General features: G+C 44.0%; 1 protein-coding gene across 2 annotated transcripts in view; it reads left to right on the top strand.

The window, feature by feature from the left end:
- Positions 1 to 14700, top strand: part of LOC116991000 (collagen alpha-1(I) chain-like) — a 196726-nt gene that overhangs the window by 151426 nt on the left and 30600 nt on the right. For both annotated transcript variants that reach the window (XM_033049254.1, XM_033049253.1), the window contains 12 exons: positions 1463 to 1516; positions 3618 to 3671; positions 6044 to 6097; positions 6986 to 7030; positions 7948 to 7992; positions 8554 to 8661; positions 8979 to 9032; positions 9827 to 9880; positions 11389 to 11442; positions 12353 to 12460; positions 12984 to 13037; positions 14347 to 14454. In XM_033049254.1, the coding sequence (XP_032905145.1) occupies positions 1463 to 1516; positions 3618 to 3671; positions 6044 to 6097; positions 6986 to 7030; positions 7948 to 7992; positions 8554 to 8661; positions 8979 to 9032; positions 9827 to 9880; positions 11389 to 11442; positions 12353 to 12460; positions 12984 to 13037; positions 14347 to 14454 (792 nt within the window). The remainder of the gene's footprint in view (positions 1 to 1462; positions 1517 to 3617; positions 3672 to 6043; positions 6098 to 6985; positions 7031 to 7947; positions 7993 to 8553; positions 8662 to 8978; positions 9033 to 9826; positions 9881 to 11388; positions 11443 to 12352; positions 12461 to 12983; positions 13038 to 14346; positions 14455 to 14700) is intronic.

Raw genomic sequence — 14700 nt, 5'->3', positions numbered from 1 at the left:
ATTGAATCAGGGGAGCAATGTTAAAATCCAGTGCTTGCATTATTGATCATTTAAACATATTTTCATCTTTGCTTCAAAAAAGGGTTTATGACTGTACAGCACAACTTGCATTTAAAAGTATATTAATAGAATAAAACTTTGTGCAATGCCAAGTAAATTTGGTAGCTCAGGCATCCAAAAGCTTGGTCAAGACTTTAATAAAGTGGTAAATCGGGCAATATTATATGCTTGTTGAAAAATAAAGAATGACAATGTCGGCAAAAGCATTGAGAATACCACCAGCTGGAAGTTGACGTTCAAACCACACAGCACTGTGACTTGGAAATGTATCATCTTTCCTTCATTGTCACAGGGTCAAAATCCAGGAACTCCCTCCGTAATGGGATTGTGGGTGTGCCCACACCTTCAAGTTCTGCAGTGGTTTAAGAACGCTGCTCACCTCCACCATCTCAAGGGCAATTAGGGATGGACAATTCAATGCTGCCTCAGCCTGGGATTTATTTTCCTCTGGAGCATAGAAAACTTAGGGATGACCATATGGAGGCTCAGATAAGGTGAAAGGGCACAATCCTTTCAGCAAGGTAGGGGAGACTAAAATTATGGGCATAGGTTTAAGACGGGATGGGAAGGGTTTAAAAGGAACCCGGTTAGCAACATTACACATTAGGGCAGTGGGTATATGGAATGATTTGCCAGAGGAATCTGTTGAAACAGGAACAATTACAATGTTAGAAAGACATTTAGATAGCTGCATGGATAGAAAAGGTTTCAGGAATATAGGCCAATCGAGTCTAGCAAGTCATCTTGACCAAGTTGTGCCAAAGGAATACACATACAATGACTTCGACATGTTGGCCTGGCCAGTAATTTTGCCTGAAGTTCGATCTCTCAAACAATCTTCTTCGTATCGAGTCCACATACAAGATTAGAAGTTGTTCAGCCAGAGCTGAACACACTTCTCGACATCTGCATACAATGGTGTCTGTCGCTTCTTGTGCCTCTTGTGCGTGGTGGGGGACAGATTGGTGGAAACGGGGCCACAACATGAACACTCTTTCCTTGACCCTTCTCAAACAGTTATGGGCAGATCTGCCAATGTTTTTGGCAGGAATAGCGTACCACAAAACAGATGCTTTCCTGTGATGTGAATAATGCAAGGGACTCCAGAGTGGATAACAGTATTCCATATCACTGCACGCTTCATTTATGATCTGAAGACCACTGTTATAAACTTAATTTCTCGTTCTCAACCAAGTGTTGTGTAAAATTCCAGAGTGCATCCTGTTGATAATAGAATGTCAGCAGGAATTATTGGTTGTAGTTGAAAGCTTGTCATGCTTCAGTTCCGGGACTTGGGATTTAATTTAAAAAAAAGAAGAATTTAAACCGGGGAAAAAAAGAATGAAAATAATGATTGGAAGATTTATTGCTTCTTAACTTTATGCCTGCTCTGTAATTTCAGGGACCCATTGGTAAATCAGGACTGCCAGGAGCACAGGGACCCGTAGGCATGTATGTAAGTGTGAAGCACAACTGTTACTCGTTGGTACATGTTGCGTAAATTAAAATATTTATCGCACCATTAAGTTTGGACTTCCAAAGTGCTTTGCAAATTATAGATATTTGGTGCTTTGTAATACTGATTTATCCACCATTAGAATATCAGGCAAGTATTTGCAGAACAAGTTTATTTTTTTTTAGTTTAGAGATACAGCGCGGAAACATGCCCTTCAGCCCACCGACCAACCAGTGATCCCCGCATATTAACACTATACTACACGCACTAGGGATAATTTACACTTATACCAGGCCAATTAACCTACAAACCTGTGCGTCTTTGGAGTGTGGGAGGAAACTGAAGATCTTGGAGAAACCCCACACGGTCACGGGGAGAAGGTACAAACTCTGTACAGACAGCACCCATAGTCGGGAATTAACTTGAATCTCTGGCGCTGCAAGGCAGCAACTCTACTGCTGCGCCACCATGCTGCCCATAGTATACGGGGATTGCTGGTCGCCGTAGACTCGTTGGGCCGAAGGGCCTGTATCCACGCTGTCTCTCGAAAACTAAAACTAACATTTATGAGCGTGCGTATGCTGCATGCTTAATGTTTCCAGTTGGAATTTGCAGCCAGTCAAGCAAGTAGTTTAGAGATACAGCAAGGAAACAGGCCCTTCCACCGCACTGACCCCCGTACACTGGCGCTATCCTCCGCTGATCCAGCAACAGTATCCTACACCCTAGGGACAATTTACAATTCGCAGAAGCCAATTAATCTACAAACCTGCACGTCTTTGGAGTGTGGGAGGAAACCGGAGCACATGGAGAAAACCCACGGGGTCTCAGGGAGCATGTACAAACTCCATACAGACAGCACCTGTAGTCAGTTTCAAACCCGGGTCTCTGGCGCTGTAAGGCAGCAACTCTTCTGTTGGGCCCATTAATCAAAGTTATTGCAGCCCTCTCACATTAATTCAAAACTATTGAGATATGTTCCATGGTAATGCGCGTAATTACTGTCAGGCACAGAATCTGTTACTTTTCCACTTGACTTGTTTCCCTATTTCCGTTTCAATCAGAGCGAAGTAAATAAATCAGAGCCATATTGTTAAATGCATCAGGTGACACCACCAGCTTGTAGGAGTTTCCTCCTGTACATCCATCCTAGGTGTGAGAGAATATAAGCAAATCACCATCTTATCAATGAAAACTGCCAACTCAGAGTGGGGTGTGCTGGATTTATTCTGAGAGCTGGCACTAACTCAATGAACTGAAATGGCCCTCCCTCTTAAGCTGCAAGGAAATATGGAAATAAGTAATTTTATTTCATGTTCTGATTGAACATAATTACCATGTGGGCTGTTGGTGGAGAATTTGATACTTGGGCAGATGTAGCTACAGGTTGGATTTTACTGTTCTGCTGTTACATTTTCTGTCTGTTGAAGGCAGCTGCCATTTTAACTGCTCAGCCTCTTTGATTCACTTCCCATTGGAAATGAATAGGAGCAGGGTTACAGTGTAGTAGCTGTAGATGGGACAGAGATCGGACACTACTTGGGCCAACAGATTTACTCCCAGGCAAGTGAGAGAGAGGGAATTTCACAATTCATTTTGCAGAGTTTGCAGATCCCTTTCACCTGCCACATCATACAGTAATGGTGTTGGAAACAGAGATACATTTTACTGCTTGGAAACAGGCCCTTTGGATCAGAGTACGCGCTGGTCACCGATCACCCCGTACACTAGCACTATCCTACACACTAGGGACAATCATTTTAACCAAAGACAATTAACCGAAAATTAACTTCTGTTATATACAATGTAGTGTTTTCATGAACAGCTATAAGCCATTGCCACAAAATCCATTTCAGAGATAAATGTGACTTATCTTACCATTTCAGGATGTTCTCTTCATAAACCAATTTGTCCATTATTTTCTGTAATTAGGATTTTACTGTAATTTTACGGGATAATCTTGGCCTCTACTTATAATAGTAACTTTGATTTTGTTGCTGGGTAAATCTTTGTTGATTGTCATGAAATGTTATTACTCCTTCCCGATGCCCAATTACGTTGGAAATTTGGTGGGATTGACGTTGTTGTGTGCTATCTACAGGGGTTTCCAGGACCTTTGGGAGAACGAGGAAGTCCAGGATCAAGAGGTGCCAAGGTATTCGGAGCCCTTCTGATAATGTGGGAGGATGTCACTGATCGTTTTCAATGGTGATGTGCTCACAAATCTAAGCTGTTCCACCTGTTCCACTTTTCGTTTTGAAATGTGACGGTGAATGTCTTCAAGAGTCTTTTAGTCGTTTGTGGTGCCTACCTTTGACTACTGTGTTATTTCTTTCATTCCCTTACAGTTTTCCCTCGTTGTCGTTCTCCACCCTGCTCTACATTCCAACCTCGTAGGTCTGAGACACATGGCCACATTGGCAATCTAATATTCCTTCAGATTGACCAAGGGCATCTGGGGGAAGATGCACAATATCTACAAGTGAATAATCCCAGCACCCCGTCCACAGATGGCTGGGAAGTTACATTAGCTGCACCACATAGGCCTATGCATATTTTCATATTTAAAACTTATTTTCACAACATTTCTCATTTCATTACCTCTCCCCTCATTCTATAAGAGCCAGGAATCTTATTTTATTTCTGAATTACTTGTTTTAACTATGGTGACAATGCATTTTAAACACAAAGTTTTTGACCTTTAAGAAACTGTGACAGTGAAGTGTAATGGTCTTGTCCCACTTAGGCAACTTTTTAGCCGACTGCAGGAGACTATGCAGTCGCCACATAGTCGCCACATGTTCGCGGGTGGTTGCCGGGGAGTCGCCTTCATGGTCGTGAGGAGTTCCCGCATTCTGGGAACTAGTCGCGGCCTCATTATGGTCGCTGCGAATTTTTCAACATGGAGGGTAGCGAGATTTCCCATGCCGTAGGTGGGTTGCCATGAGGTCCTAGTGGGTTGCCAGGAGGTCGAAGGTTCTTGTAGGTTGTAGCCGGTGCTGACCGGTGAATTTCATTGGCTCATTGGGAAAAAAGCAGCGATCAGAACCAAGGATAACGGACCGGTAATGTTAAATGTTCGCCAAGCTTCACAGCCGTGTATCTCTGGCTTCTTAAAAGTTGTCTTCCCCCTTCTCCCTCCCCTCTCCCCCACTACTCTCCCCCCCCCCCCCTTTTAAAGGACTTACCGTTCACTGTGTTTTAGCCGTCTTAATTACAGCGCCAACCTTCCTGTTCATCGCGGTGTGTGTCTGTATCACATTGGATTTGCACCGTGTGAATTTCACTCAGACAGCGCTCCCCCTGCTTGCCCTGTCCCCCACCTGCATAACGGGCTGGTGAAGGACAGTCGCCAGCAGTCGCCGGTGGGACAGGCCCATAAGAGTCTCAACCAAAAACACAACTCCACATTCCCCTTCACAGATACTGCCTGACCCGCTGGGTTCCTTCAGTAGTTTGTTTTTTGCTCAAAGTGAGGCGTAATATGTTTGGCATTAGTGCTTGCACAGAGTTTGCGTTTTATGCGACTGATAAAAATGGTTGCCAGTTATTGCTAAATTAAAATAATATAAGGGCGGCCACGGTGGTGCAGCGGTAGAGTTGCTGCCTTACAGCGCTTGCAGCGCGGGAGTCACAGGTTAGATCCCGACTACGGGTGCTTGTCTGTACGGAGTTTGTCCGTACGTTCTTTCCGTGACCGCGTGGGTTTTCTCCGAGATCTTCGGTTTCCTCCCACACTCTAAAGACTTACAGATATGTAGATTAATTGGCTTGGTAAATTGTCTCTTGTGTGTGTAGGATAGTGTTATTGTGTGGGGATCGCTGGTTGGTGCGGACTCGGTGGGCCGAAGGGCTTGTTTCTGCGCTCTATCTACAAACTAAACTAAACTTAAAAACTCAGAATAATTTTGCAAGTCGCAAGATTTTTACCTGAACTTTTTGATCAAAACAATATACTCCTCTCGAGCATCAACATCCTTTGAAATCAAGTGTCATTTACGATGTACGGTGGAGACTCGAGAGTCTGCAGATGCTGGAATCTTGAGCAACAAGTAAACTGCTGGAGTAACTCAGCAGGTCAGGCAGCATGTGCGGAGAGAAATGGACGGGCAACGTTTGGATTGGGACCCTTCTCCAGACACGTGCTGTGTACTATGCTGTGTTTGCATGAGTTTCTTGAGTAAAATGGAAGAACAAATATATTTTTGTTAAACAATAATTCAATATGTTTGTTTTTGCTTGTTCTCCTTTTTGGCAATGGAAAAGGAAGTTAAATTTCAGCTGAACTGTGCTGGTGGTTTAATGGAAAACTCCCTCCCCACAGATGCTGCCCGACCTGCTGTGCGTTTCCAGTGCTTTCTGTTTGCATAATGGCAATGTGTTGTGACAAGCTGAGAATGATGGCACCCAGATTCTTTGTGCTTGTGGAGTAAAAGACAGCTCGGTGTCCGACATTGTTTAGTGCTTGCAATCGACATTGTTCAACAACGCATCGTAATATTTGTGTTCATGTTCATTCATTTTTAGGGAGAACCAGGAAACAAGGGGCTATCGGGACAGGCTGGGAAACTAGGTGTGAAGGTAAGTCTGGCATTTGTGCAGAAGCGTTACTGTCAGAAAAAAACTATCGGTGAACTTATTATCTAAACAAAAGTCAGTCTGTTCTTTCACTTCACCCTCCGTCACATACGCTAATCATGCACAAACAAAAGCTGAAGTTGCTACCATAAATGATGTAAGACTTTCTCGGGCATTTTCTGTGGTGTTCGGTTCATGGAGCAATGCGCTGTCACATCTCTTGCACAGAAGCACAACCTTGGCCAGTGGCACAGAGAGAGGTCACAGGTTCAGTGTAACCAAGGACCCAACAAAGGTGGGCCTGGCGGGGCAGAGGGGGGAGAACAAAGGAGGGCCCAGCGTGGGGAACAGCCATGGGGGGGGGGCGAACAAGGATGGACCTGGCGCGAGATACTTTGTAACTTTATGTCAGTGCTCTTTATGTGGCGACTATTGCATACCTTGATAGACACAAAATGCTGGAATAACTCAGCAGGACAGGCTGCATCTCTGGAGAGAAGGAATGGGTGACATTTCGGGTTGAGACCCTTCTTCAGACTGACCTTGGGTATGCAAGCAAATAATTTAATTGTGACTTGGCACATGTGACAATCAAAGTATTCAATTCGATTCAATTCTTGCTATCCTTGCCTCTGTTGCTGAGGAAGCCGGCAAAGGCTCAAAGTCAGCCAAGGCTCGGTGACCCCCGGTGAGGGAAGGAGAGAAAGGTCAAACTGGGAGGATCAGGCTCTCTGAGGGTGAACCAAAAGCAGTCGAGTGTGAAGAGGGTTGCCACCGCCCATCCTTCCTGCCACATGCACGGCCTGAGGAAGCGAAAGGAAAGTTTAGGAATATTTTTCCAAGCAAGATATAAATGGCTTGAAACTAATTCTCCAAGTGCAACTTTTGCAGGGTCCAGGGGGCAAGCCCGGTGAGAGGGGAACTCCTGGACAAGCGGTGAGTACATGCTCATCCGAAACAATGGTGACCATTGATCTTTATGATGTGAAATGGATTTGTTTTCATTTTGTTTTACGGAAATGCAATACGCTCTCCTGTTATCATTGAATACATTCCACATGTTTCTAATATATCTTTCCGTGTTACCCTGGGAATTTAACTGTCCGTTTGCTGGGGAAGTGATTTTTCCGATGAAGTCCCTGGTCCTGCTGCTCTCAGCCTCGTGACTTCACTATTGTTATGTTGCTCCTATTGTTACGAAGTGTTTGAAAGGATGCACCCTTTTATGCTTAAGCTAGATGCTGTTTCATCTTGGAAGATGCAAAGTGCTGGAGTAACTCAGCGGGTCAGGCAGCTTCTCTGGAGAACGTGGATAGATTACATTTTGGATCGGGACCCTTCTTCAGACAGTATTCCACTTTAATGAGTCGCAGTGATTGTTATTGAGGCCCTGACAAACACAAACAACCACCCATTGCACAAATAATCTTTTGCATTGCTACAGCCGATGTATTATCTGGTCCAACCACCAAAACACTGAACTCATAGAATCATCGATAAGTACAGCACAGGAACAGGCCTGGTTGACCCATCTCGTCCATGTGACGACTGTCTACGTTATCTCCATTAGCCCACATTAAACCCCCATCACTTTACACCTTTCAAATTATATTTATATTATAGCTGTCATCTCACCATCTGCACAAGAAGACAAGAAGCAAAGGCTGTTTCTCACCAGTGGAAAATACGTGGGAGTAGATTTTGACCATAGATTACTTTCCCACACCCATGCGATGTTTATTTAATTTACATTACGGAAAAGCATATTCAAGGTTAATTTGATTTGGGTTATTGGTTTCCTGTTTCGATAATGGAAGCGTTTTGCTTTAAAGCTTCACACGTTACATTTCCAGGGCAGAAGAGGGAATCCAGGCACCAAGGGATTAAGTGGCCTTCCTGTAAGTATTTTCTGATGTAAAAGCACAAAGAATATGATGTTTTTTAAATACTGTGCTGTTTGCCGTTTTGTGGGACATGTGTTGTTTAAAAGGGAGTTTTGTACCATCAGCAGTCTTCAGCTGTCTGCAGTGACATTCTGCAAAACATCATCAGCTGAGGGAGGTAGTTCTCCGTTAAATGTGCAGACAGTGGCGTTAAAGCCCCAACATGGCAAGTTGATACATTCAGGTCTGCAAGCATCCGGAGTTACACTGGTACAAGTAAAGTTATAAAGCAGTTACATTGCCATGGAAACCTAGTGACCAGATCCAGTTTGGCTTATGTGATTCTAGTCCTGCATCAGCATAGTTAACTATCGGCAGGGCAACAAGGAAGGTGCAGTAAACGCTCGCATCCACAATCCACAATCCACAATTCACAATTCCAGTTACATCCACAATCTGAGAGTGTGTTGAAGGGTGACCCCCAATGGCTTAGCTGACTTTCTCTTTGGTTTGTGAGCTGTCTTGACAAATGCCCAGTCCATATTGTACACAATCAGTGATGTGTCTTATCCTCAGGGCCCACCTGGAAACGCCGGCATTGATGGGGTTGTTGGCAAGACGGGACCCCCAGGGGATCAAGGACCATTTGGAGCAGCAGGGATCAGTGGACCCCCTGGATATAAAGTATGTGTTAACAGAAATTGCTGGTTCTTCCAATCATCAGGAAAATACTGATATAAATAGTAAATGTTTGAAATTCATTTTATTCCAGCTCGACCTCATTTAAGAATCATTTGTTAATGTTTTGGCTATTATAGCCTAGACTTGACATAAATGTGCTAATCAATGACTATATTTTATGTTTTCCAGTAAATTTACGTATCATTTTTAACAGCCTTAAATTACAATTGAAGAGTTCCATAATTAAAAGTTATGGAAGAGCAAGTGTTGCGTTCATTGGAGGGTAATCTCCGTTAACTGTGCATTGGGATCTTTTGCAGGGGCGGGAAGGAGCAGCTGGACCTGATGGACCCTCCGGACAGACGGGGGAAAAGGTAAAGCGCAGACTATGGCGGGGAGATTGTGTCTGGAATGATGTTGTCATATGACAGCAGTGCCTTGTTTGGGTTCTGCAGACTTAAGAGTTACGATGCGGAAACAGGCCCTTCGGCTCACTGAGTCCGTGCTGATCAGCGATCACCCCGTACACTAGCACCATCCTACACACACTAGGGACAATATACAAATTTTTTCACAGGAGCCAGTTAACCTACAAACCTATACGGCTTTGGAGGAGGAAACCAGAACACCCGGAGAAAACCCACGTGGTCACAGGGAGAGCGTACAAACTCTGTACAGACAGCATCACTGATCAGGTTCAAACCTGGGTCTCTGGCGCTGTAAGGCAGCCAATCTACCCCTGCGCCACCAAGCCACCCACTATGACGTGCATCATTTTTGCATGTTTCAGTGAGAACATCTCTAAAGAATGATCAGTTTGCAAACTGATTGCGGCAGCTCGGTGGCACTGCGGTGGAGTTGCTGCCTTACAGCACTTGCAGCGCCGGAGACCCGGGTCCAATCCCGACTACGGAAGCTGTCTGTGTGTAGTTTGTACCTTCGCCCCGTGACCGCGTGGGTTTTCTCCCAGATCTTCGGTTTCCTCCCACACTCCAAAGACGTACAGGTTTGAAGGTTAATTGGCTTGGTGTATGTGTAAATTATCCCTTTTGTGTGTAGGATGATGTTAATATGCGGGAATCGCTGGTCGGTGCGGACTCGATGGGCCGAAGGACTTGTTTCTGCACTGTATCTCTAAACTAAACTAAATGCTTTTCGTCTCTGACAGGGTGAAGTGGGTCCATTGGGCGGTGTTGGTGTCACTGGGCTGGATGGCGAGCAGGTAATTACAACGTTCAATTTGATTGTTTTCCTCTGGAGGTGGAACCTGAATTGGATTTCATGAATGAGTAATTACACTGGCACCTTGCTGGGTGCCCAGAGTGTATTCCCAGCATAAAATGGGTGATTGCAGCATTATGTACAGGCAGGCGTGTTACGTTGCTGCTGTGTCTGGAACCTGGGCTGAACCCCTGTCCTCCTCTCCCTCTGTAGTTGCAACCTCAGCGGTGGCTGCTGGCTCCTGAGCTTGTAACGATAGCTGGCGACAGTCTAGTTTTGTTTAGCGAAACAGCACAGAAACAGTTCCTTTGGCCCACCGGGTCCACGGCGACCAGCGATCCCTGCACACTAGCTCTATCCTACACACACTGGGGGCAATTTACAATCTTTAACAAAGTAAACTAGCCTATAAACCTACACGTCTTTGGAGCATTGGAGGAAACCGGAGGACACAGGTAAAACTTACAGGGAGAACGTACTAACTCCGTACAGACAGCACCTGTAGTCAGGATTGAACCTGGGTCTCTGGCGCTGTGAGGCAGCAACTCTACCCCAGCGCCACTGTAACACCCCTCCCTGGGAGATTTCTGGCCCATGATCATGTTGAAGAAATTATAATTCTTACCATCCTTGCACTGAGCAACAAGATCTCTTACTCTTACAATATTGTCACATGTTATGCTGGTATTGGTCACTGTATCAAGCCACAATGTCTATCATGCAGGATATGAAATGTGACTAATCTATACATTTGACAGTTTAAAGTGTTTTTCCATGTTTGTACCAATTGACTGAAAGTTATTATTGTCCTAAGGCCAAATAATTTCAGATGCTGGAAAAATGAAGTAGACAGAAAATGCTGGAAATACTCAGCAGGTCAGGCAGCTTCAGTGGGGATAGAAGAACAGTTATGCTTTCAGGTAACAGATCAGAACTCAGTTTTTTGCCTTTCCTATTAAATCTGTTGCTTTTCGTGCAATTGCAATTCAGTATTTAGAGGTTGCCAGTTTCTGGCAATAAAACAGCAATGTGAACCTGCCACCAAGTCAGCCTTAGGAAGCATTGCCTTGACTGAGTTGCCTCTCATCATCCACCTCGGTGGGACTGAAGGATGGGCTTTCATAACATGCCCACATTTAGTTAGCTCAATAATAATGTAGAAGATATTTTACCCTGCTCTAGATCTAGCCCGGGTCTGAAGAAAGGTCTCGACCCGAAACGTCACCCATTTCTTCTATCCAGAGATGCTGTCTGTCCCGCTGAGTTACTCCAGCATTTTGTGTCTATCTTCAATGTAAACCAGTATCTGCAGTTCCTTCCGACACAGTAAATGCACGTGGCTGTGTGACGTTATGCAGTGTCACCGGGCAATCAACAGTATTGAAGGAGCTAAAACATTTCTCGTTGCGCATTCAAACATCTGCAGACACTGTGCCAAGTTCATCACATATAACTTGCATTACCAGAGGATTTTTTTTATAGTTGCTGTCACAGTTTCTCTTCTGACAGGGTGAACCTGGAGGTGTGGGTGAAGAAGGACATGTTGGATTAAAGGGGGCCCAGGTCAGTACTTCTTGCGGGTAACAGTGGGCTTGAGCTCCCTCTACTGCTGACACCTGTGATGATTGTTGGTTGTATGTTCTATTGCTTCCCATGCATAGTGATGGAGTGTGTAGTGGGGATTCATAGGATGGCTGCTGGTCTGCAAGACCATGTTATGAACGTTCCTTCCATAGCTGTAATCCTTATTACGATGGGGGTGAGGAACCTTTCATGGCAAAGAGTGTTAATGTTCCCACAACCCACCCAATGACCCCCACCCACAACTTGCACTCTCTCCGGCTGGATGTCAGTGGCACTCAGAGCTAGAGTGCTAGGTCCTACTTACCAACATGGACTGGAGTAAACTTTAACTGCCCTACATCAGAGGCAGGGAGACTCCTCCTCCTTCGATGCCGAATATGATTATCTTTGCAAATTACATCATGTTTGCTTTGACTAATTTGAGTTAAACGGTGGGTTTTTGACCCTTTTGAACAAAATATTTTTCCAAAATTTGAAATTTGAAATTCCAAGTAATTGCAGGAAACTTTTAATTTCTTGTGAGTTTTATATTCATGTTGTGACTTCACACTTGTGCCTGAATGGGAACCAATATTTTGTGTCAGACAAAGGCACCAAAGACATGCATAGCATCAGACATTCACTCAGCTAACCTTTCATTGCCTCCCACTCTAGCATCTGCAGTCTCTTTTGTCTTCATCCACTGTTATGCTTCATCAAGACAGTCTGGTGACAAAAGTTTCACCAAAACCCTGAGCCCAACTGAACTCTGCTCCCTTTCCCCTCAAAATTACAAAATGCAAAGGTCACCTAGTATGTTCTTTTCAACTCATTAATAAGTGCATTCAGCTTCTAATTCCTCGTAACATCACTTTAGAAATCTGAATTGAACAACGATTTGTTTTCAAAGGGTGATCGTGGAGACCTGGGAATTCCTGGTCCTGAAGGAATTAAAGGAGAACAAGGAGATGAAGGATTACCAGGACCTCCAAGAGAGAGGGGCGAGCCAGGAATACAGGTAATGCGGGGGGGGGGGGATATTTGGCACAAATGCCATCATGAGAATACCAGTGGAGGAAAAACCCATCAGATTACTTTCATGCTCAATTATCTCTTATAAGGCAGATACAATTGAGATGGTTAATACATGTTAACTGGATCCTGAATGTGTTGAGAATTCTAAATGCCAAATCAAACTGTGAAAATGACATGTGAAAATTGGTTTAGACAGTACAGGAAAGCCAGCAGGTCAAATTAAGTCAAGCCAATGTGAGAATTGGTTCTGGTTTTACCCGCAAGTCAGCAGGTCAAATTAAGTCAAGTTGAGTTTATTGTCGCATGCACAAGTACAGTAAGGTACAGGTACAATGAGAATCCTGCTTGCAGCCGCATCGCTGACGCATAGACTCAGGCAACACACAACATACATTATACATAAATTACACACAAATTTCACAAGACAGTGTAAAGATAAAAGACTGTGCAACAGAAGTGAGTCGTGCTGAAATACACATCGTTTTTTGTGTGTTTCTGTTTGACAGGGAGAAGTTGGGACCAAAGGTGATGAAGGAGATCTTGGGCTAACAGGACAAAAGGTAAAATTTTCATTGCTACATGCACTGTGGTAATCAAATAAACCTTATAATAGTTCAGACATGAACCCTCTTTATTTCCATTGTCACAATCTTAAAGTTGTAGTTCCCTGAAAATGGGAACACAAATAGAAAGTGTGGTGAAGGAGGCAAACGGCAGCTGGACTTCACCGGCCAGCACATTGAGCACAAAGTCACACCGTCAGATTGTAACTGTACAAGAGTTCAAAAGGGAACTGCAGATGCTGGAATATCGAAGGTACACAAAATTGCTGGGGAAACTCAGCGGGTGCAGCAGCATCTATGGAGCGAAGGAAATAGGCGACGTTTCGGGCCGAAACCCTTCTTCAGACTGATGGTACAAGTGAAACGTCGCCTATTTCCTTCGCTCCATAGATGCTGCTGCACCCGCTGAGTTTCCCCAGCAATTTTGTGTACCTTTGTAACTGTACAAGATGTTGGTTTTAAGCACCTCCCACTCTCTGTATTAAAAAAACTTGCTTTGTAAATCTAGTTTAACCTTTCCCCATCCCACGTTAGTGGGATGGGGAAAGGTTAAACTAGATTTACGAAGCAAGTTTTTTATGCTATATTTGCTATAAGATATTCCCTCTGGTATTTGCCATTTCCACCCTGGGGAATAAGACTCTCTCCATGCTCTCTCTATCTCTCATAATTGTATGCACTTTTATCTGGTCTCCACTCAGTCTCCAAAGCTCCAGAGAAAACAATCCAAGTGTCCAGCCCCTCCTTCTAGCCAAAACTCTCTCATCCCTGATGAACTTCTGCATCCTCCATAAAGCTTCCACATCCTTCCTGCAATGGGGTTGCAGAGGTGGGGGTTAATATGGGCATTTTGTAAAATGTATTGAGCAGAACAAACTGTGTTGGGGACAATGGAATCAGCAAAAAATAGTAACTCACATTGGCCTTACGCATGTTGCTGTTAGTTTACGTTCAAATATCATTGACCTAAAATATATCCATTTAAAATTGAAAATAGATACAAAATGCTGGAGTAACTCAATGGGTCTCTGAAGGCAGCATCTCTGAATAACAAGGATAGGTGATATTTCGAGTCAGAACTCCTTTTCATTTAAAATTGGCCTGCTCTGGTGTATTAATTTCTAATGATTCCATTTCGACAATGAAGCTGTTCAAAATATGATGATTAACATGGAATCCTTCGGTGTTTGTACTTGGTTGTTGGCAGTGTATAATATTTGAAACGAGAAGTATTGAAAATGAATTAAATTCTGCAAATCTGCCTTGAGGAAGATGGTGTGTATCACTGACATTTTCTATCTTTCAGGGAGTCATTGGGTCAGTTGGCCCACCCGCTACTTTCGGGTCCATTGGGGCTACAGGAGAGGCAGGCAGACCAGGGCCGAAGGGACAAAAGGGAGAGCCTAATCTGATGGTGAGAACCCTTCTGCTGCTACCACCTCATAGACATTGTCGGACTTGGTCTGCCCAGAGCTTCTTACCCACAATTAGTTTAGTGATTGTCACTTGTACCGAGGTACAGCGAAAATCTTTTTTGTTGCATGCTATCCAGTCAGCAGAAAGAGTGAAATGATCAGAATCAAGCCATCCACAGTGTACAGATACAGGATAAAGGGAATAATATTTTGTACAAAGTAAAGTCAGATTAAAGAACAGTCAA

Source organism: Amblyraja radiata, chromosome 32 (assembly GCF_010909765.2).
Source record: "Amblyraja radiata isolate CabotCenter1 chromosome 32, sAmbRad1.1.pri, whole genome shotgun sequence".
In the NCBI taxonomy this organism is placed as follows: Eukaryota; Metazoa; Chordata; class Chondrichthyes; order Rajiformes; family Rajidae; genus Amblyraja; species Amblyraja radiata.
This window is presented reverse-complemented; position numbering and strand designations above follow the sequence as displayed.